Raw genomic sequence first — 21618 nt, 5'->3', positions numbered from 1 at the left:
GCACGGTGCGACGCGCGTCCAAAATTCTGCAGTTGTACACATGCGAGCGTTTTATACGCAGCGTCCACCTCCAGTTTAGCAATGGAAGTTGAAGAGGTAACATGTATGTGGCTTGTGTATCGTAGATATAAAGCGAGAAAACGAAGGCAAAGAAACTTTTGTGTTCACCCTATTTTGACCGATAGATTAACGCATTGGGCTTTTGTGCCACTTTACCCTAACTTGAGGAAATACGAACCCAATTTTTGTAACTATTTGCGAATGTCGATTTCATCTTCTGACGAGTTGTTGGAGATCGTAAAAGACGACTTGGCATCAAGTTCTTGTTCTGTTCTTGTAATCAGGACTCGCCATATCCCATATGACACGTCGACTTATTACTTCTTCTATAAACAATTCTGTGTCAAAATTGTTCATTTCCATGGCTGCACACTGAACAGAGTTGCTGTAAAATCACTACACAAAACAAGTGAACTAGATCAAAACTCGCGTCCGACTGCTCTCATGTGTACAGTCCAACTGACTGTAGTGTACTGGGAACTGCGCTGTCGCCGCGCGGTTCAGGTTGAAAGTCTGGGCGGCGCAGTGCGCGGCGCGTCCAGATTTGAGCGAGTGGTGCATGTGGACGCTGCCATTATCTCCATTGTATATCACACCGCGCGGTCGGACGCGCGTCTCAAACCGCGCGGTGCGACGCTACCATGTGTACATAGCCTAAGAGTTCTCGGATATATTACCGGACTTCTATTGTTGAAGTATTTTTATATTGTTCTTGTCTTTGATTGTTGGGTAGATGCTGAACTTTTTCAATTATTACTTTCTTTCGTTTAAATTAATTATTGAATAATCAGATTTGATGGAAAAGTTGGTTAATCTCTGATCATTTTTGTCTGTCGCTTGTTATTTGTCGTTACTTCGTTATAATTTCTTGTAATCGCTTTGAAATCTATCTCGTTTGCTTCTCCTGATTTTTCATCTACTATTACATTTTTACTATGAGTACCTATTTCGTAATTAGGCAATTTAAATCCTCTGACTTGTATTCCTTTGTATGTACTGGTGGGCTTATGCTTTGTCAAAGTTTCTATGTATTTATCTGCTATATGTTGGTATTAGTCGTATTATATGTGGGTCGCTTATGAATGCTTCAACGTATTTTTATAAAGTTGAAATGCTGTGTTATTCTCATACTCAGTTATTTTTAATTTACAAAATGAAATTCATTTTTTCTTCCCTCAGTGATATTCTACTGATTTTTCATGACATTATCTTCTGTTTTTTAGCCAGAATATTGTATATTTTTAGCCTATGATCTAATCATTAATGTTAGTTCATATTAATATTTTTTGGTTCATCGATTGCTTGTTTGCATGGTGTACCGTACTGTTTGTTTCCTGTTTCATTCTATTTTATGTAAGCTTATTAATTATTGTAAATTTCTACTCGTTATAGTACAACTTGGAATTTATTTATCGAATAGAACTATCAATTTAATTCATCTTTATTATAAAAAACACCTTCACCTTCTTCAACGTTATCTCTCTTTCTAGTTTTAAGAAATTAACTACAAAATGTGATATTCTCATATGTTTGTCTATCGAAAAACGAATAACTAATAATGTGCAACAGATCTACTGATTTGATACAGTATCAAGGGTAGTGTATCAAACCAGACTGTGATAATGTGCAACAGATCTACTGATTTGATACAGTATCAAGGGTAGTGTATCAAACCATTAACGATAGTGAGATTAATTCCAAACTGTCGGATTTGCTTGAGTGGGAATCATAGATAATATTGAACACAGTAGTCTGAGATGTTGTCGATTTTTCCAGTATAAAATGGAAACACATTAATAAAAACAATATAAAAACTTTGCAGTACCCTTTATTGAAAACTTTCAAATATTTAATAAAGAGCCGTTAAAATATTTTAAAGTTTCTAGTAAAGAGTATTAAAAGTTTTTATATTGTCTTTATTAATTTGAATTAAGTAGCCCATATAAGTTGGGTGATTTTAATGGAAACACAGTATGTTGTCTTCTCCGTAGGGTCCCAATTGACAGAATCCCAAACGACCGAAACGCTATATTTTCCCAAACGGCCGAAAACTACTTTTTTCCCAATTGGCAGAACGCTTTCTGTCATTTGCGACAAACTAGAGAAACTTTCTGTCGTTTGGGAAACCTATCACTTTCGGTCGTTTGGGACTCTCAACACTTTTGGTCGTTTGGGACTCTCACCACTTTCGGCTCAATGCAACAAACAACGTTTTCTGTCGATTGGGATTCGGCTGAATGAGAAAGTTCCAGTTTCAATATTTCATTAATTCTGCCAATTGGGAAAATAGTTATTTGTATATCTAGAGTGAAAAGTACGACTTTTTCTCCCTGTGGGAAAAAGTTTGAAGCCCGAGGCGAAGCCGAGGGCAGCAATTTCCCTGAGGGAGAAAAATATTTTTCGCTCGTGATGTACACAACATTTTTCCTTCATCTACATTTTTTTATATAAACTGCAAATAAAATCATTCTAATAACTTACGTATTGGTGACAATGATTACTAACAACATAACCTAAATTTAAACCCTTAAAACCGGTCGTCTGATTGGCACTGCCGATTGCGCTATCTATCGGCAAAAGTTGTAACAATTATATCAGCTGAGCAGCTACAAAAATGGCTGACTCCAGATCACGCGTTCAGATTGAATTGCAGATCAAAAATATTTGTTGGCTGGTATTTTGAATAGAATTAAATATTTTTAAAATTGTATAAATTTTCATCATCTACTAATATTAAGAATGTAATAATTATCATACAAACATATATTTCATGATATATGTTATGTCATCATATATTTCAGTACGCCTCTGGCAGTTGAATGAGTAACATCGATTGTTAACAGCTCCGTGTTATTAACCAGTTTTTTATCAATTTAAATCATTATGCAGTGTTCAAAATGTGACAGTGATGTTCCGGAACAGGACCTTATTTTTTGTTGTGTTTGTAAAAAATATTTACATTTCGTGTGTGAACTTATTAACGAAAAAACTTTCGTAAAATGTCAAATGACACTAGAAGTAAATGGAAATGTATAGTGTGTAAGTCGGTGGCAGTAGCGGGTAAACAGCAGAAGCAGATAAGCAGTGCAGACGGCGCCAGTGCGGGTGACAAAGCGGCATTGTCTACTGTGGTTGAGGCGGGGGTCGCGGTGTCAACACAGAGTGCCGCCGCTCCGTCTACCTTCACTTCTACTAGTGGTAGGCCTACAACTACTCTCTCACAGGCTGACCTTCAAGCGATCGGCCAAGTTGTTAAACAGCTGATTCAATCGGAGTTGCCGCCAGATTTCAAAACTGACTTCGCTGAGTTTAAAAAATCGATTCAATTCATTTCGGAGGAATTTGAAAGTTTCAAAAATGATTTAACATCCATCAAGCTGGAGAATGAAAAAATTAAAAAGGACAATGAAAAATTGAAAAGTGATAATGAAAAACTGAAAACAGATATTGCGGACCTACAATCTTACAGTCGTAGAGATAATATTGTGGTTACCGGAATAACAGAAACAAATAACGAATGTGTCAATGAGGTTTTTAATATGCTTTCAAAAACGATTGGAAGTGAGTTAACTGCTAGAGACATAAGTGTTGCTCATCGCCTTCCCAGTAAGAAGAAAGACAGCATCAAACCGATAGTAATTAAATTCGTACGTCGTCAAGATAAGATGTCATGGATGGGTCATTTTCGTCTAGCATCTTCGCAGGACAATAGTGGGGCTGGTATATCGGCGAAAAACATTTCAGCTGTTCTACCTGAAACAAGGGTGATGGCTTACGAACATTTGATACCTTCAACGCTTGAACTGCTAAATACGACCAGAACAATCGCTCGGGAGAAAGGATATCGCTTTGTGTGGGTACGTGATGGTAATATTCTTGTCAAAAAAGACGAAACCAGTAAGAATGTTTTACATATTAAAAGTGATGTGGACCTTTCTAAGATGTAAGTACTAAAGACTTGTTTAACAATGAACAGTAAAATAATTTTATTATGGACATTTTTGAAAATTTAGATGAATTCGATGAAGTTGAGACATTATGTTTGAATAACTCTAATGATTATTACAATATTATTTCTAATCAACCCAGTGTAAATTTTGATATAATTCATAGTAATATCAGATTCATTGGGAAGAATTTAGACGAGTTCTGTTTAGAATTTGCTAATGTATTGCCATTTATAGACATGATTGTATTATCTGAGACGGGTCACCAAGGTGTTAGGCCCATAGGGTGTGATATACCTGGTTTTAATCAGTACTATTCAATGAATCACACAAATAGAAATGGGGGTGTAGTAGTTTACTTGAAAAAAGATTATGATCATGTTCATGTGCGGGAATGCACAATAGTTGGGGCTAGTTGTCTCGTGATAGAGCTGAAAATTTTTGAGGAGGAGTGGGTTATTGTTTGTGCTTACAGATCACCTAATGATAATTGCCAGGACTTTGTTAACTCTTTAGCTGAGCTGCTTTCGAATTTAAATTTAGGAAAAAATATTATATTTGTAGGAGATATAAATATTGATATCTTGAATAATAGAAATAACATCCACACTGAATCTTATTTGAATTTATTGAACGAAAATGGGCTTATATCTTATGTGAATTGTTTTACAAGGGTTCCATTTCAGGGAACACCTTCGTGTTTAGATCATTATTTCGGTAATGTTCACACTAATAAGCACATTGAACCCATGGTATTGAAGACTTGTATTACTGATCACTATGTTACTTCTCTTAGGGTTCGTTGTGAAATAGACTTGGCTAACAATGCTGCTCAGTTGCCACTTGTTGCCACCAGGCTCGATTATGATAGGCTTTTGTCTCTTATCCAGTCTGAGGGCTGGCAGTCTGTATTTTCTAGTAGGGATGTTAATGTTTCAACAGATAACTTTGTAGCAACTCTACAAAGCTATATTGAAAAATCCACTATAAATGTAGCCAAATCTAGTTCGAGGTTTAAAAAAATCAAGCCATGGATTACTCAAGGTTTAGTATTTTCTATTAGAAGAAAGCAAGCTCTATTTAACAAATGTAAAAAGGAACCATTCAATTTAAATCTGAGAAATTATTTTAGAAGTTATCGAAATAGATTGACAGTCCTTATTAGAGAAGCTAAACGATTGTATTATAGCAGAAAAATTGAGGAGGCTGGAAATGATGTAAAACGGACTTGGAATGTAGTTAGGGAGGTAGCTGGTTGTAAAATAAGGAAGGAGTGTTTGGAAGAAATTGAAATTGATGGTAATGTCTATAGTGCTAGGGATAATCCCAATATATGTGCTAATGCTTTTAACGATTTTTTCATCTCTATAGGAGAGAAAATGGTACAAAATATTCCTAGTGAGCCTGGTGACGATTTGCAACCAGACAATCCCCACAATCCGCAAGATTATTTTACTTTTCAATATGTATCAGAGACTGAGGTTGTGGAGGCGATCGAGAGTCTTAGAGGTGCATCTGGGCCTGGTCATGATGGCATTACTGTATCTGTTTTAAAATCTGTTAAAAGTATTGTTGCCTCTCCACTCAAACACATTATTAATGTAAGTTTTGAACAAGGTATTTTTCCAGATTCTTTTAAAACAACTGTAGTAAAACCAATATTCAAATCACAAGACAAAAGGAAAATTACCAACTATAGACCTATAAGTTTACTTTCGAATTTGGCTAAAATAATTGAAAAATGTGTAAAGAGACAGCTACATAAATTTTTGGAAGTGAATAATATTCTGTCAAAAAATCAATTTGGTTTTAGAGAGGGGATGGGAACACAGGAAGCAATTGCTGCTTTTGTTCAAGAAACAATCTTAAACTTGGATGTAGGTAGGAGACAAATAGCTATTTTTCTTGATCTTGCAAAAGCCTTTGATACAGTTTGCCATGATCGTCTACTTGATTGTCTCCGTAGCCTTGGTCTTGAGGATGTGGCACTGGGATGGTTTTGCAGTTATTTAAAGAATAGGCAACAATGTGTTAGAGTCAATAACACTGTTAGTGAATATAAATCTGTTAAAATGGGAATCCCGCAGGGAACAGTGATTGGACCTTGCCTCTTCCTGATCTATATTAATGACTTTTGTAACCTTAATTTAATCAATGGGAAAATATTGTCATTTGCAGACGATGCAGTTTTAATTTTTCATGAAGAAAACTGGGCTAGCACATATGACTCAGCTGCTAGGGGACTGGGAGAAGTAAAAAAATGGCTTGATAGAAGAAAACTGACTCTGAATTTGTCCAAAACAAAATACATCTCTTTTTCCTTGAATATACAGAATCAGCCAGTTAATATGTCACTTGTTTTGCATTCTCCAAATTGTCTTAGTCATGTAGATTTAGGGTGTTCAGTTAATTGTAATAAAATAGAGAAGGTTAGCAGTATCAGATATCTTGGAGTAATGGTTGATCAGCATTTAAAGTGGGATGTACATTTGTCGCAGCTTACTACACGATCTAGAAAACTTATTTATTTATTTGTGAAATTACGTTCTGTTTTGCCTATGAAAGTCATGAAGATAGTGTATTATGCACTGGCACAGTCATTGCTCCAATATGGTATTGTGGGTTGGGGTGGTGCATATACAAATGTTCTAAAACCAGTAAAAACAATACAAAATTTAATATTAAAAATTATTCTGAAAAAGAATAGAATGTATTCAACAAGATTGGCTTTTTTGGAATTTTCAGTTCTACCGATTAGACAGATATACCTGAAACACATCATATTATATTATAAGAAGCTATCACTTTTTCATTTCATTAATAGAACGGATTGTGCTATTACAAGACGGGAGGAGTCAGGTCTGGTTACTGTTCCTAGATTATTGACTACTGCTGGTCAGCGTAGCTTCATATATTTATCTCCATTATTTTTTAATATTCTTCCAAGTAATTTGAGAGGTTTACTCGCCCAAAAAAACTTTGGACTACATTTGAAAAAGTATCTGGTTAGCTCTCATGGCTGGGATAGTGCCGAGAATTTCTGGATTACATTAGTATAGTAATTATTCCAATTGAATAGATTTCATTTTGTACCACATCTTATATCATGTTATACACTGGGCTAGGCAATATCAGGTCATTATTATAATTTATTATAATTTACAAATTTTGTTGCATTCTAACACATATTGTATGTAAATATATTGATCTATTATAGCATCACTGATTTATCTTGTTTATTGAAAGGATTTGATTTTAGTTGTTAATTTATATACTGTAATGTTAATTAATAATAAGTAAGTAGTCAAAGTACGGCTGCTCCTTCCCCAAGCTCGAGCTTGCTCTTTTGGGGAAGTAGTTCCTTATGTTTATTTGTATTTCCTATTGATTCATTTTGTTGTTATATTTCTAAATTGTGAATTATTGTAATGCTTTTTCAAGGAATAAATAAATAAATAAAAAAAAAAAAAATGAGTTAATCAAATTTCTGGTTGTGGTATTGAATTCAGTTGACTCAATGACAGACACCTCTATTATGCTTTCTCATCTGAGCTTAGACCTTCTAACCTATTACAATGTAAGTTTCAAAATAGAGATGCTCCCCATGTGAGTCACTTTTACTCCCTAGGGAGTTTTTCTGTTTTTTACTACCGAGAACGAAAAAGTGACACTTTAGTATTAGGTTGAGTAAAGTAAGTACTTTAGACAGTAGGTGGAGGAAAAAGTAGTTTTCGGCCGTTTGGGAAAATATAGCGTTTCGGTCGTTTGGGATTCTGTCAATTGGCATGCCACCGTCTTTTCTACTATAAAATCTTTCTAAATCTCTCTATTATAAAATCATTTCTCATCATCATAATCCGTCTTATTACCCACGCACTGACCTGGAGCTCCCGTGAGTAACATCCGAAGCAAAAAGAGAGTACATAATATATTGTACTGTGTATTATTTCATGAATGAATTCCTAAATTACTTTGAATTTGCAGATGTGACCTGGATGTGGGAAGCTCAGCCCTACACTCGATAAAAGCGGTATCGGAGCACCTGGCCGAACGCATCAAGCTAGAACTACAACCGCCTCCCTCTGAGACCTGTACAGGCGAGGAACAGACCTGCACAGGCGTCAAGCTACAGCTGCATTCGCCCCCAGTTTCTCTACAACCGACTCTTACTACCGCCCCCAACTGCCGCTCTCATCTACCGCCTCCAGTATCTACCGCCCCCACTGTGACCTGCACAGGCGGCCTGCGAGTAGAGCTGCAACCGCCTCTCACTACCGCCCCCAACTCCCGCTCTCATCTACCGCCTCCAGTATCTACCGCCTCCACTGTGATCAGCACAGGCGGCCTGCGAGTAGAGCTGCAACCGCCTCTCACTACCGCCCCCAACTGCCGCTCCCAGCTTCCGCCTCCAGCTACCGCATCCGTGACTAGGACGGTGGCTCAAATTCCCGCCTCCTATGCGGCCCCCACTTCCGCCTCCTCTGCCGCCCCTCTGCCCCCCCAGAACACAATGAACAACAACCTGATGTTTCGCAGCATGTTCTTTATGAACGATGAGGCGCGTCACTTCCTCGCCCCCGCCCTACCCATTCCGCACGCCGAGAGCGACTATTTCCAGAAGAAGGTAAGAAGATTACTCGTTTATTAGGACCAAGCCACACGAGGTGGTTGTTCTGTAGGCATGACAGGACAGGAAGCTCTACGATTGGCTGATTATCAGCTGATACCCTGATTGCGTTCGGGAATCAGCTAATGAACAGTCAATAGGAGAGCAAATCAAATCAACTTTTATTCAATGATATCGCTTACATCACAAATTTGATTATACAAATGATATAACAGATCATTGAATACAATACTGTTTGCTTAAGAAAATTCTTGTCTGCAAACAGGAGTGAAATACATTCAGAACTCAACTAAAAATGCTTATCGATAAACTCAAATGAAAATACTTATCTTAATAAATTTATTCGTCTTAATTCATCACACACACACACACACACCACACACACACACACACACAACACACACACACACACACACACACACACACAACACACACACACCACACCACACACACACACCACACACACACACACCACACACACACACACACACACCATGGAGAAATAATGATAATCATTAATAAAACGCTGAAAGAATTGAAACAAGTGACTGTCAAGGTGATTCATCTAAGAACGATAGAAAGCTCATTTATCTCAACTGGAGAAAGATCCATCAACCATAGGTGTAATTTGGATTTGTAAGATTTAAGATTATTTGAATTTCTAATCTCGACGGGCAGACTATTGAAAAATTTAGGACCCAAGAAAATAAAACTTCTTGCCCTTCTGAAAAGCGCCTCATGTGGCTTGTCATTACATGTATTAATATTTTCCATAGTCCTTACCTCTAGTTCTAGAATCCTCATAGTCGTGCCAGACATATTCAATAGAAACATATTCGATATTCATAATATGTATATTCATAATATTCCTATAATATTTGGACAATTTAAAACTAAATTAGGAAATTGGAAAGTTTTGGACAATAGCCTGTTTTTTCTTTTTCGATCATTGTATTGTTTGTGCTAACCAAATAAATAAATAAGGCGACACTTTAATAACACATGTCATGTCAGAGGCCCTGAAATTGATCAGTTGCGACCTGAAAACTCTGACACCAGACCTGAGCCAGCCAGGTCACACGATATTATTATTATTATAATAATACATGAAGTTTGCGCTTGTGTGACTGTAAAAGTGATTACTCTGTCAAAGTTTGACTCCGACAGTGTGGTCCATGTTACAATGGCAGTGGAGAAAGATAGAAGTAAAGAGTTGCCTTGTCACTGCCTTCTATAGCTGTTACCGGTAAATCTGATGTAATTGTTGTTTAAAATGATAAAGTATGTTTATTCGTCATGAAAATATAGTTTTCAATGATTTAACAATATAAACTTTCATAAATATTTTGTTAATTTATTTCTGCATTGTTGAAAAACAATCTGAGAACGTTGCAGAGCTAGAAAAGGATAGCGCAATCTGCTTTGTCCAAAGATAGACAAGGATAGCAACACCAATGTTAATCAAATACTGTCATTATAACGTGGACCTCATTATGTAACTGCTGCGCCGTTTCCACTCTGACCTCATTATATCTATTGAAAATTGTAAATTCCCTCGAAATTATTATAATTTTTCTAATTTCCCCATTCAAGCTCCTCTGAAATTTCCCGATTACTTCATAAATTTCTCTTGTGTTATTCAAGTATTGTTTTTGTGTGTTGTAAATAATTTGAGATTAAGAATGTTAATGTTTTAGTGTTTATGTTTGTGTTGTAAACAAATTGAAATGAAGAAAACAAATTATTTTTGTATCAGGTGCAAACGACTTCAACGGCGTCAACAATGTGATGGACAACCATGAAACAGCACGCAGGACGCACAGGTCGGTCCGGGGCCTCCGCAACAACAACAGCAACCTCCTCAGCAACAACAGCAGCAGCAGCAACAACAACAACAACAGCAGGTGGACAAAGAGACGTCGACTATGCCGATCACACTGCCCAAGTCCCGGCCCCACACTTGTGACGAGTGCGGCAAGTCCTTCCTCATGAAACACCATCTGGCAACGCATATGCGGGTGCACACTGGTCAGTCGCTTTCACCACCCATGTATCGTAAAATACCTATAGTCCGAGAGATATTACTTTTAACACGGCTCTCCTTTGGAGACAGGGAGGCCCGACACTCTTTCCTTCACGTCAAAATTCAAATTCATTTATTTGTCATAAAATAATACAGATTGATAAAATAAATATAAATATATACGTATATATTTTACGTTTATACGTAATTGTACGTATATAATAAAACAATATTGGGGCACCTAGCTTCGCTCGTTATTTCTATATTGATAAACAGAACACAATTCTTTAAATGATTGGGGAAGTACTAACAGGCACAGCCCAAAACTGTTTCTTCCCCAAATTTTGATTTATACACTATAAATAGTCCAAAAAGTAGGTTATGTTCCATACACTTCAGGTCCAATTTTCAGTCCAAGCATTTGAAAACAGAAAAGTTCGAATTGACCGAGGGAAGTGAGGTCTAAGATTCAAGTCGACGGTTCGGCATTTCTCTTAATGTTTAAATGTTTATATATTGCGCATTTACGGCGAAACGCGGTAATAGATTTTCATGAAATTTGACAGGTATTTCCTTTTTAATTGCGCGTTGACGTACATACAAGGTTTTTTGGAAATTTTGCGTTTCAAGGATAATATAAAAGGAAAAGGAGCCTCCTTCATACGCCAATATTAGAGTGAAAATCAGACTATAGAGTTATTCATCATAAATCAGCTGACAAGTGATTACACAGATGTGTGGAGGAGCCAGTCTATTGCTGTATTTCCATAAGTTCTATAGTTTCAATCAGGATCTTGTGGATGAGAATACGGCGTGAGGTCTACTGTTCACAGAACTACTAGTTTAGATTGTTCACAAACAAAATTGAATAACAAAATAACACTCACTATTCACTTAAAACTCTAATGATTAACTTTGAAAATTATTATGATATACTCTAATTTAGAATGATATACCATGTCATGTCAACAAATCAGATTATTTTGATCAAGTCTATTAAAACTTCTAACCTATTACAATGTAAGTTTCAAAATAGAGATGCTCCCCATGTGAGTCACTTTTACTCCCTAGGGAGTTTTTCTGTTTTTTACTACCGAGAACGAAAAAGTGACACTTTAGTATTAGGTTGAGTAAAGTAAGTACTTTAGACAGTAGGTGGAGGAAAAAGTAGTTTTCGGCCGTTTGGGAAAATATAGCGTTTCGGTCGTTTGGGATTCTGTCAATTGGCATGCCACCGTCTTTTCTACTATAAAATCTTTCTAAATCTCTCTATTATAAATCATTTCTCATCATCATAATCCGTCTTATTACCCACGCACTGACCTGGAGCTCCCGTGAGTAACATCCGAAGCAAAAGAGAGTACATAATATATACTGTAATACATAATACATACTGTACTGTGTATTATTTCATGAATGAATTCCTAAATTACTTTGAATTTGCAGATGTGACCTGGATGTGGGAAGCTCAGCCCTACACTCGATAAAAGCGGTATCGGAGCACCTGGCCGAACGCATCAAGTTAGAACTACAACCGCCTCCCTCTGAGACCTGTACAGGCGAGGAACAGACCTGCACAGGCGTCAAGCTACAGCTGCATTCGCCCCCAGTTTCTCTACAACCGACTCTTACTACCGCCCCCAACTGCCGCTCTCATCTACCGCCTCCAGTATCTACCGCCCCCACTGTGACCTGCTCAGGCGGCCTGCGAGTAGAGCTGCAACCGCCTCTCACTACCGCCCCCAACTCCCGCTCTCATCTACCGCCTCCAGTATCTACCGCCCCCACTGTGACCTGTGCAGGCGGCCTGCGAGTAGAGCTGCAACCGCCTCTCACTACCGCCCCCAACTGCCGCTCCCAGCTTCCGCCTCCAGCTACCGCATCCGTGACTAGGACGGTGGCTCAAATTCCCGCCTCCTATGCGGCCCCCACTTCCGCCTCCTCTGCCGCCCCTCTGCCCCCCCAGAACACAATGAACAACAACCTGATGTTTCGCAGCATGTTCTTTATGAACGATGAGGCGCGTCACTTCCTCGCCCCCGCCCTACCCATTCCGCACGCCGAGAGCGACTATTTCCAGAAGAAGGTAAGAAGATTACTTGTTTATTAGGGCTAAGCCACACGAGGCGGTTTTTCTGTAGGCATGACAGGACAGGAAGCTCTACGATTGGCTGATTATCAGCTGATACCCTGATTGCGTTCGGGAATCAGCTAATGAACAGTCAATAGGAGAGCAAATCAAATCAACTTTTATTCAATGATATCGCTTACATCACAAATTTGATTATACAAATGATATAACAGATCATTGAATACAATACTGTTTGCTTAAGAAAATTCTTGTCTGCAAACAGGAGTGAAATACATTCAGAACTCAACTAAAAATGCTTATCGATAAACTCAAATGAAAATACTTATCTTAATTAAATTTATTCGTCTTAATTCATCACACACACACACACACACACACACACACACACACACACACAACACACACACACACACACCACACACACACACACACACACACACCATGGAGAAATAATGATAATCATTAATAAAACGCTGAAAGAATTGAAACAAGTGACTGTCAAGGTGATTCATCTAAGAACGATAGAAAGCTCATTTATCTCAACTGGAGAAAGATCCATCAACCATAGGTGTAATTTGGATTTGTAAGATTTAAGATTATTTGAATTTCTAATCTCGACGGGCAGACTATTGAAAAATTTAGGACCCAAGAAAATAAAACTTCTTGCCCTTCTGAAAAGCGCCTCATGTGGCTTGGTCATTACATGTATTAATATTTTCCATAGTCCTTACCTCTAGTTCTAGAATCCTCATAGTCGTGCCAGACATATTCAATAGAAACATATTCGATATTCATAATATGTATATTCATAATATTCCTATAATATTTGGACAATTTAAAACTAAATTAGGAAATTGGAAAAGTTTTGGACAATAGCCTGTTTTTTCTTTTTCGATCATTGTATTGTTTGTGCTAACCAAATAAATAAATAAAGGCGACACTTTAATAACACATGTCATGTCAGAGGCCCTGAAATTGATCAGTTGCGACCTGAAAACTCTGACACCAGACCTGAGCCAGCCAGGTCACACGATATTATTATTATTATAATAATACATGAAGTTTGCGCTTGTGTGACTGTAAAAGTGATTACTCTGTCAAAGTTTGACTCCGACAGTGTGGTCCATGTTACAATGGCAGTGGAGAAAGATAGAAGTAAAGAGTTGCCTTGTCACTGCCTTCTATAGCTGTTACCGGTAAATCTGATGTAATTGTTGTTTAAAATGATAAAGTATGTTTATTCGTCATGAAAATATAGTTTTCAATGATTTAACAATATAAACTTTCATAAATATTTTGTTAATTTATTTCTGCATTGTTGAAAAACAATCTGAGAACGTTGCAGAGCTAGAAAAGGATAGCGCAATCTGCTTTGTCCAAAGATAGACAAGGATAGCAACACCAATGTTAATCAAATACTGTCATTATAACGTGGACCTCATTATGTAACTGCTGCGCCGTTTCCACTCTGACCTCATTATATCTATTGAAAATTGTAAATTCCCTCGAAATTATTATAATTTTTTTAATTTCCCCATTCAAGCTCCTCTGAAATTTCCCGATTACTTCATAAATCTCTCTTGTGTTATTCAAGTATTGTTTTTGTGTTTTGTAAATAATTTGAGATTAAGAATGTTAATGTTTTAGTGTTTATGTTTGTGTTGTAAACAAATTGAAATGAAGAAAACAAATTATTTTTGTATCAGGTGCAAACGACTTCAACGGGCGTCAACAATGTGATGGACAACCATGAAAACAGCACGCAGGACGCACAGGTCGGTCCGGGGCCTCCGCAACAACAACAGCAACCTCCTCAGCAACAACAGCAGCAGCAGCAACAACAACAACAACAGCAGGTGGACAAAGAGACGTCGACTATGCCGATTACACTGCCCAAGTCCCGGGCCCCACACTTGTGACGAGTGCGGCAAGTCCTTCCTCATGAAACACCATCTGGCAACGCATATGCGGGTGCACACTGGTCAGTCGCTTTCACCACCCATGTATCGTAAAATACCTATAGTCCGAGAGATATTACTTTTAACACGGCTCTCCTTTGGAGACAGGGAGGCCCGACACTCTTTCCTTCACGTCAAAATTCAAATTCATTTATTTGTCATAAAATAATACAGATTGATAAAATAAATATAAATATATACGTATATAATTTTACGTTTATACGTAATTGTACGTATATAATAAAACAATATTGGGGCACCTAGCTTCGCTCGTTATTTATCTATTGATAAACAGAACACAATTCTTTAAAATGATTGGGGAAGTACTAACAGGCACAGACCAAAACTGTTTCTTCCCCAAATTTTGATTTATACACTATAAATAGTCCAAAAAGTAGGTTATGTTCCATACACTTGACATCAGGACCAATTTTCAGTCCAAACATTTGAAAACAGAAAAGTTCTAATTGACCGAGGGAAGTGAGGTCTAAGATTCAAGTCGACGGTTCGGCATTTCTCTTAATGTTTATATGTTTACATTTTGCGCATTTACGGCGAAACGCGGTAATAGATTTTCATGAAATTTGACAGGTATGTTCCTTTTTTAATTGCGCGTTGACGTACATACAAGGTTTTTTTGGAAATTTTGCGTTTCAAGGATAATATAAAAGGAAAAAGGAGCCTCCTTCATACGCCAATATTAGAGTGAAAATCAGACTATAGAGTTATTCATCATAAATCAGCTGACAAGTGATTACACAGATGTGTGGAGGAGCCAGTCTATTGCTGTATTTCCATAAGTTCTATAGTTTCAATCAGGATCTTGTGGATGAGAATACGGCGTGAGGTCTACTGTTCACAGAACTACTAGTTTAGATTGTTCACAAACAAAATTGAATAACAAAATAACACTCACTATTCACTTAAAACTCTAATGATTAACTTTGAAAATTATTATGATATACTCTAATTTAGAATGATATACCATGTCATGTCAACAAATCAGATTATTTTGATCAAGTCTATTAAAACTTCTTAATATTATTTCTCGTGAGATAAGATGATTTATTCAACAGCTGAACATAATTCTGTCTCTCCCACACAGGCATCTTCTGTTATCCACAGACGACTAAATTATCATCTGTTTTTCCAAGGATGAATAATTATCCTTTTAATGTCCTTCAGCGAGTTTTCTCAGGGATGAGACCTTGTGCAATCGATTTTTTTTATCATAAACCTACTATGTTCCAAATTTCGTGAAAATCGTTAGAGCCGTTTTCGAGATCCGTTGGACATAGATAACCAAATATATACAGAAATTGCTCGCTTGATATAATAGGATATGTAAAGTTATGTAATGTGTACATGTTACATGTCAGCAGTATTGTTTTCTGTGCGATATTGTAAGTATGTCGTATTGCCAAGAGCAACGAGTGTTCCTTCTTGAACAGTATTTTTCAGTCATCAACTCCTCCAGATTTTTTCCTGTCGGTTTATTTTTATAGCTGTTGTGTATTTTAAACTATGATTTATTCATCCAGTTCATAGATACCTCTTGAAAAAGTATTGTACTCATATTAAATGAAAAAGACTAAGAAATTGTCAAAAAACCACAGATTTATTGATACTTAGAAAGACCGGTTTCGGTTATTACACCATTGTCAATCTCTGATAAATATCAACTTCTCAACTACACAGAAAGTATTGTGCTCACTATAACCTCTTGAAAAAGTATTGAACTCATATTAAATGAAAAAGACTAAAAAATTGTCAAAAAACCACAGATTTATTGATACTTAGAAAGACCGGTTTCGGTTATTACACCATTGTCAATCTCTGATAAATATCAACTTCTCAAAACAACTACACATAAAGTATTGTGCTGACTATAACCTTAGTGTCCGGTTTCCCATTAGGGAACTTTGGACTATATACGGCGAGGTGGAACTACCCTTGGGTCTCCCCACCATTCAAAGCCATACGCTAATTGATAATAATAATAATAGAGACCTCAATTCATTTTTGAGGAAACTAAGATTTACCCGTAATATCCTACTTTTTTTATGTAATTTGAATAATTCGAGCTATGCATTTTTGAAAACTTGCTTGGAAAATTACTAAGGAAATTTATTGCAATGATTGTCTTATTCCATAATTCTCTTTTATATTCCATTGAAATCACAGTGTTCTTCAATTGTTATCATCATCCATCAACCCCTAATTTTGTCCCTTATTGGCTTAACATCTTCCCCTTCATCAAAGATCAGAACAATCATATTAATGATGAAAATATTGAAACTGAATAATAAATTTAATTTCTTGTACCCATGTAGGTATTCCTGAGGTCTTGTTAAATTTTCCATTCACTATGAAAAAGAAGAAAATTTCCTACACAGGTGAGCATATTTGCTCTTAACTAAATTTTAATCCTGTTCAATTTTATCATTGCACCTTGTAAGAAGCTCAAATTGTCATGATAATTTAGTCAGTAATTACTTGATATCTGTATTCAAACTTTCTCAACATTTTTTATCTTTCGTATCTTTTGATTATTGAAAAATCGAGCAGTTTATTTATTTATATATTTATTTATTCATATATACAAATAAATTAAGGTAAAAACAACAGGCATTCGACCAAAACTGTTCTATTTTATTCTATTTTCAATTGAACGATTCGAAGTATTTTGTAAGAATAAGTTGTTTACGTTTTTGGTACAAGGAAAATATGATTCAAACAATATTATTCCCATTTTAAAATAATAATCTGTAACGCCAAGAACTAACTGTTTTTATGACATACTTTTCAAATTTGAATTCTAGAACCCACTTGTCTCCTGGATAATAGAAATATGAGCGTCTGATCTTCATTGCAGTTATATTAAAATTCCAGGAACATTTTTTGTTGGAAATTAGAACGATGAAATTATATTATGATCTAGTTAAAATGAATTTTATCTAATATATCTCTTTATTCGATTATTACCATAATAGTTATGTTTCTGTGGATTAGGCTATTATCAATTATTTACTACTAATTCAGTATGGATTATTATTTATGCGCACAGTGACATTTAGGCTCAACTCGCACTTATACGCGACTCAGGTCGAGAAGAGACTCGACTCTATAGTGAGGTCCACGTTATAATGGCAGTGTAGGAAGATAGGAGAAAAGGGTTGCCAGATCTCAGCCTTGCCACCCAAACAGCTGACACTGGTATATCTGATCAATTTAACTGTTCATTATTGCTGAAAATAGTTAATCATATTTTATTTGTCAAGAAAATATATTTTTTAAAGATGTAATAATAAATTTTCATGATTGAGATTTAATATTTTGTCAATTATTTGAATTTCTACATTGTTGATAAACGATGTGGCAACATCGCAAAGCGTGAAAGAGATAGCGCCATCTGTTTTGTTGAATGATAGACAAGGATAGCAACACCATTGCAAATCACACACTGCCATTATAACGTGGACCTCACTATAGTTGAAAGCATGTGTTTTCAAATGGGTGACGTCGCGGAGTCTAGAATCGACTGGTCTGAGTGTCACCATTTGGAAACACATGCTCTCGACTAGAGTCGAGTTTCTTCTCGACCTGAGTCGCGTAAGTGTGTGTTGAGCCTAATAGCGGCTACTAGCTGCTACGGGAACACGGAATTGGAAATGTCTATTGTCCATTGGAAATGTCTATTGTCCATTGGAAATGTCCATTGTCCATTGGAAATGTCCATTGTCCATTGGAAATGTCCATTGTCCATTGGAATTGTCCATTGGAAATGTCCATTGTCCATTGGAAATGTCCATTGTCCATTGGAAATGTCCATTGTCCATTGGAATTGTCCATTGGAAATGTCCATTGTCCATTGGAAATGTCCATTGTCCATTGGAAATGTCCATTGTTCATTGGAAATGTCCATTGTCCATTGGAAATGTCCATTTCCAATCCCTTGTTCCCCTGACAGCTCGTGGACGCTAATATTATTCATGTGTCCAGGCCGCTTTATAGATTTATCTACAACTTTTCAATTAAATTTCCGTGCTTCAATTTCAGAAAATTGTTCATAAAAAGCTGTTTCAGTCGTCCTGAATGTTTGAGGTTGTTGAAGGCCCGGTTTCACAAAAGACTTAAATTTTGATCATGATTGAACGCTGTTTTCCAATCTTTCTCCACTGTCATTATAACGTTATGGTTAGGCTCAACTCACACTTATGCGACTCTCGTCGAGAAGAGACTCGACTCTAGTCGAGAGCATGTGTTCTCAAATGGTGACGTCACGGAGGACTAGAATCGACTGGTCTGAGTGTCACCATTTGGAAACACATGCTCTCCACTAGAGTCGAGTCACTTCTCGACCTGAGTCGCGTAAGTGATAATAGTAATAATAATTTTTATTTGTTCAATACAGTACAGTCATTATGAATCACAACTATACAATTGAACATTGTAATGTACAAAAAAATCTCTTCAATATTTAACATAATAAAAATATAGATATAGCCTATATGATATCACACATAATTGTCACATAAAAATTCATTTACACTATAAAAACTTCTTTCAACAAGGAACTTATAAAGATCTTTTTTGAAAGTCATGCTCTTAAAATCTATATTACTAGACATCTTGTTTAGTAATTTTGTCCCTATGTAGCTAGTTTTTTTTCTCAAAAAGAGTTAGCCTGTGAGGCTGAACGACGAAGTTGTTCTTGTTTATGGTAAGGTGTGAATGTACCTGTGCGTTGGTTGTTGAACTGCCCATATTCTTAACCACATATAATAGAGTTTTAAAAATTAAAATACAAGGTACAGTGAGTATGCACAGCCTTTTAAAATAATCTCGACAAGGATGATTGAACCCCAATCCCACTAAACACCTAATAGCACGCTTTTGCAGAATGAATATCTTATATTTATGTTCTGCAGAGACGTGTGAGTTGAGCCTTAGCTCATTATAGTGTTGTTTCTTATAGGTTCACTTGTGTTATTTCACTTGATTATTGATTATTTCTAACAATATGTTGTTTTTTGCAGGGGAGAGACCCCATGTGTGTCCAGAATGTGGGAAAAGCTTTGCCCTGAAACATTGTCTGAGCACCCATTTACTACTGCACAGCGCTGACCGACCCTACAAATGTCCAGAGTGCAGTAAAACATTCACACTCAAACACCATCTGGTAATTAATTGTTACTTACTAATCATTGTTGAAACTTCTCAACCTCAATTTTTAAGCCACTATCCACTTTGAACGCTAATTTCTTTTATTTATGATACATGTCATAGGCTGCTTGGAATAGCATTGACAATCGTCATTCATATAATTCAATTCACATAATAAACACAGATGAACTACAATTATACAAACAGTCTATTCATAATACAGTAATCAAAAACATTAATTAAAGATTAATCAGCCTATGATTACTACAGGGTTGGGCAGGGAGGTATGGATGATTTGAAATAACAGTTACACACTCATTTTTAAACGAAACTGAAAGTTTATCCTTTTAGTGTGTACCTTGGATGTTGCCATTATAAAAAATATCGGGGGACCGAGATTCGCTCTGGAGTGTAAAAGCATAGAGAATTTGTAACGAAAGATTGAATTTATAGTTTATATTTATTTATTAATTTTTTCAGTCGTACAATTATTTTTACAGTTATATGAGGAGACACAACGGGCTTATGCCCAAAACTGTCCATTTTCAAATTTATACTACAGTCCAAATCAAAATCTAGGTTAAGTTACTATCACTCATCAAAATAACAATTTATTCACACTTCAAAAAACAAACACATCATCAATTACAAATAGATATACTATGAATTCGATTTAGAATTATATACTATGTTTGCTACAATATTTGTTTATATACTATGCACTATTCTACATTAACAGCATCTAGTTACTATTTTGGACTTTCTGAAGTAAACATGTTTTCTAAAAAAAGAGAGATAACAAAAATACGTTTTTTTCTGAATTATTTTTCTTGTGAGATCAGCTGAGGAATAACCCACACATGCAATCGCTCTCTCACTTCCATTACGGTATCGACAGACGACAAAATTTTCAGCTGTTTTCCCAAAGACGTATTTATCCTTTTAATGTCCTTCAGCGGGTTATCCCAGGGTTGAGACTTAGTGCAATCGAATTTAAATGTCATAAACCTACTTTGTTCCAAATTTCGTGAGAATCGTTAGAGTCGTTTTCGAGATCCGGTCACATACAGATAAACATATACACATAAACATTTACACATCTAAACATATACACATAAACATTTACACATCTAAACATATACACATAAATTGCTCGTTTAATAGTATAGTTTAATAGGATTAAAGAGGAAAAAATTTAAACATTATATACGAAAAATAACATGTGTTATATGCTGTCCGTTTTTGTCCAGACACTCCTGTAGACGTTGTGAGAAGTTGTTCATACTCCTCTGAAGTACGTGGTACCGCTCGAATTTATTGTGTTATTGTTCCATTCAGGGCTTCAAGGGTTCATGGTTTGTTTATGTATACACCTGCTTTTAGGTAGCCCCATAAAAAATAGTCACAAGGTGACAGGTCGAGTGACCGAGGAGGCCACTCCACATCTCCACGCAACGAAATGAGGCGTCCAGGGAAGGTCTGCTTTAGAAATTACATAGCTGCTCTCGATGTATGGCATGTCGCCCCATCTTGTTGAAACCTTACAGTATTGACGTCGATTCTCAATTATGGCAGAAAAAATTCACGCAGTATCGTTAGGTAACGATCCGTATTGACAGTGACGGTTCGACCGTTTTCTCGAACAAAGTAAAGGTGCATTTTCGTTTTTGCGTAAATTTTCGCAGTCGACGACGGCAAGCATTGTTCACATTCATATTGTCCAAATTCCAAGTGTGCTAAAACAG

At 36.4% G+C, this 21618-nt stretch overlaps 2 protein-coding genes across 2 annotated transcripts in view; both read left to right on the top strand.

Annotated features, from left to right (window-relative positions):
* The window catches only part of LOC120353380, a 437229-nt gene that overhangs the window by 197950 nt on the left and 217661 nt on the right, over positions 1 to 21618 (top strand). The gene's annotated exons all lie outside the window — the stretch shown is intronic.
* Positions 1 to 21618, top strand: part of LOC111052491 (zinc finger protein 2) — a 64463-nt gene that overhangs the window by 4413 nt on the left and 38432 nt on the right. Inside the window, exons 2-5 of the mRNA XM_039436031.1 lie at positions 7992 to 8631; positions 10391 to 10410; positions 10442 to 10662; positions 17041 to 17103. Coding sequence (XP_039291965.1) covers positions 7992 to 8631; positions 10391 to 10410; positions 10442 to 10662; positions 17041 to 17103 — 944 coding nt within the window. The remainder of the gene's footprint in view (positions 1 to 7991; positions 8632 to 10390; positions 10411 to 10441; positions 10663 to 17040; positions 17104 to 21618) is intronic.

Source organism: Nilaparvata lugens, chromosome 10 (assembly GCF_014356525.2).
Source record: "Nilaparvata lugens isolate BPH chromosome 10, ASM1435652v1, whole genome shotgun sequence".
Classification (NCBI taxonomy): Eukaryota; Metazoa; Arthropoda; class Insecta; order Hemiptera; family Delphacidae; genus Nilaparvata; species Nilaparvata lugens.
The sequence above is the reverse complement of the archived record's forward strand: the minus strand, read 5'-3'. Positions and strand labels throughout refer to the sequence as shown.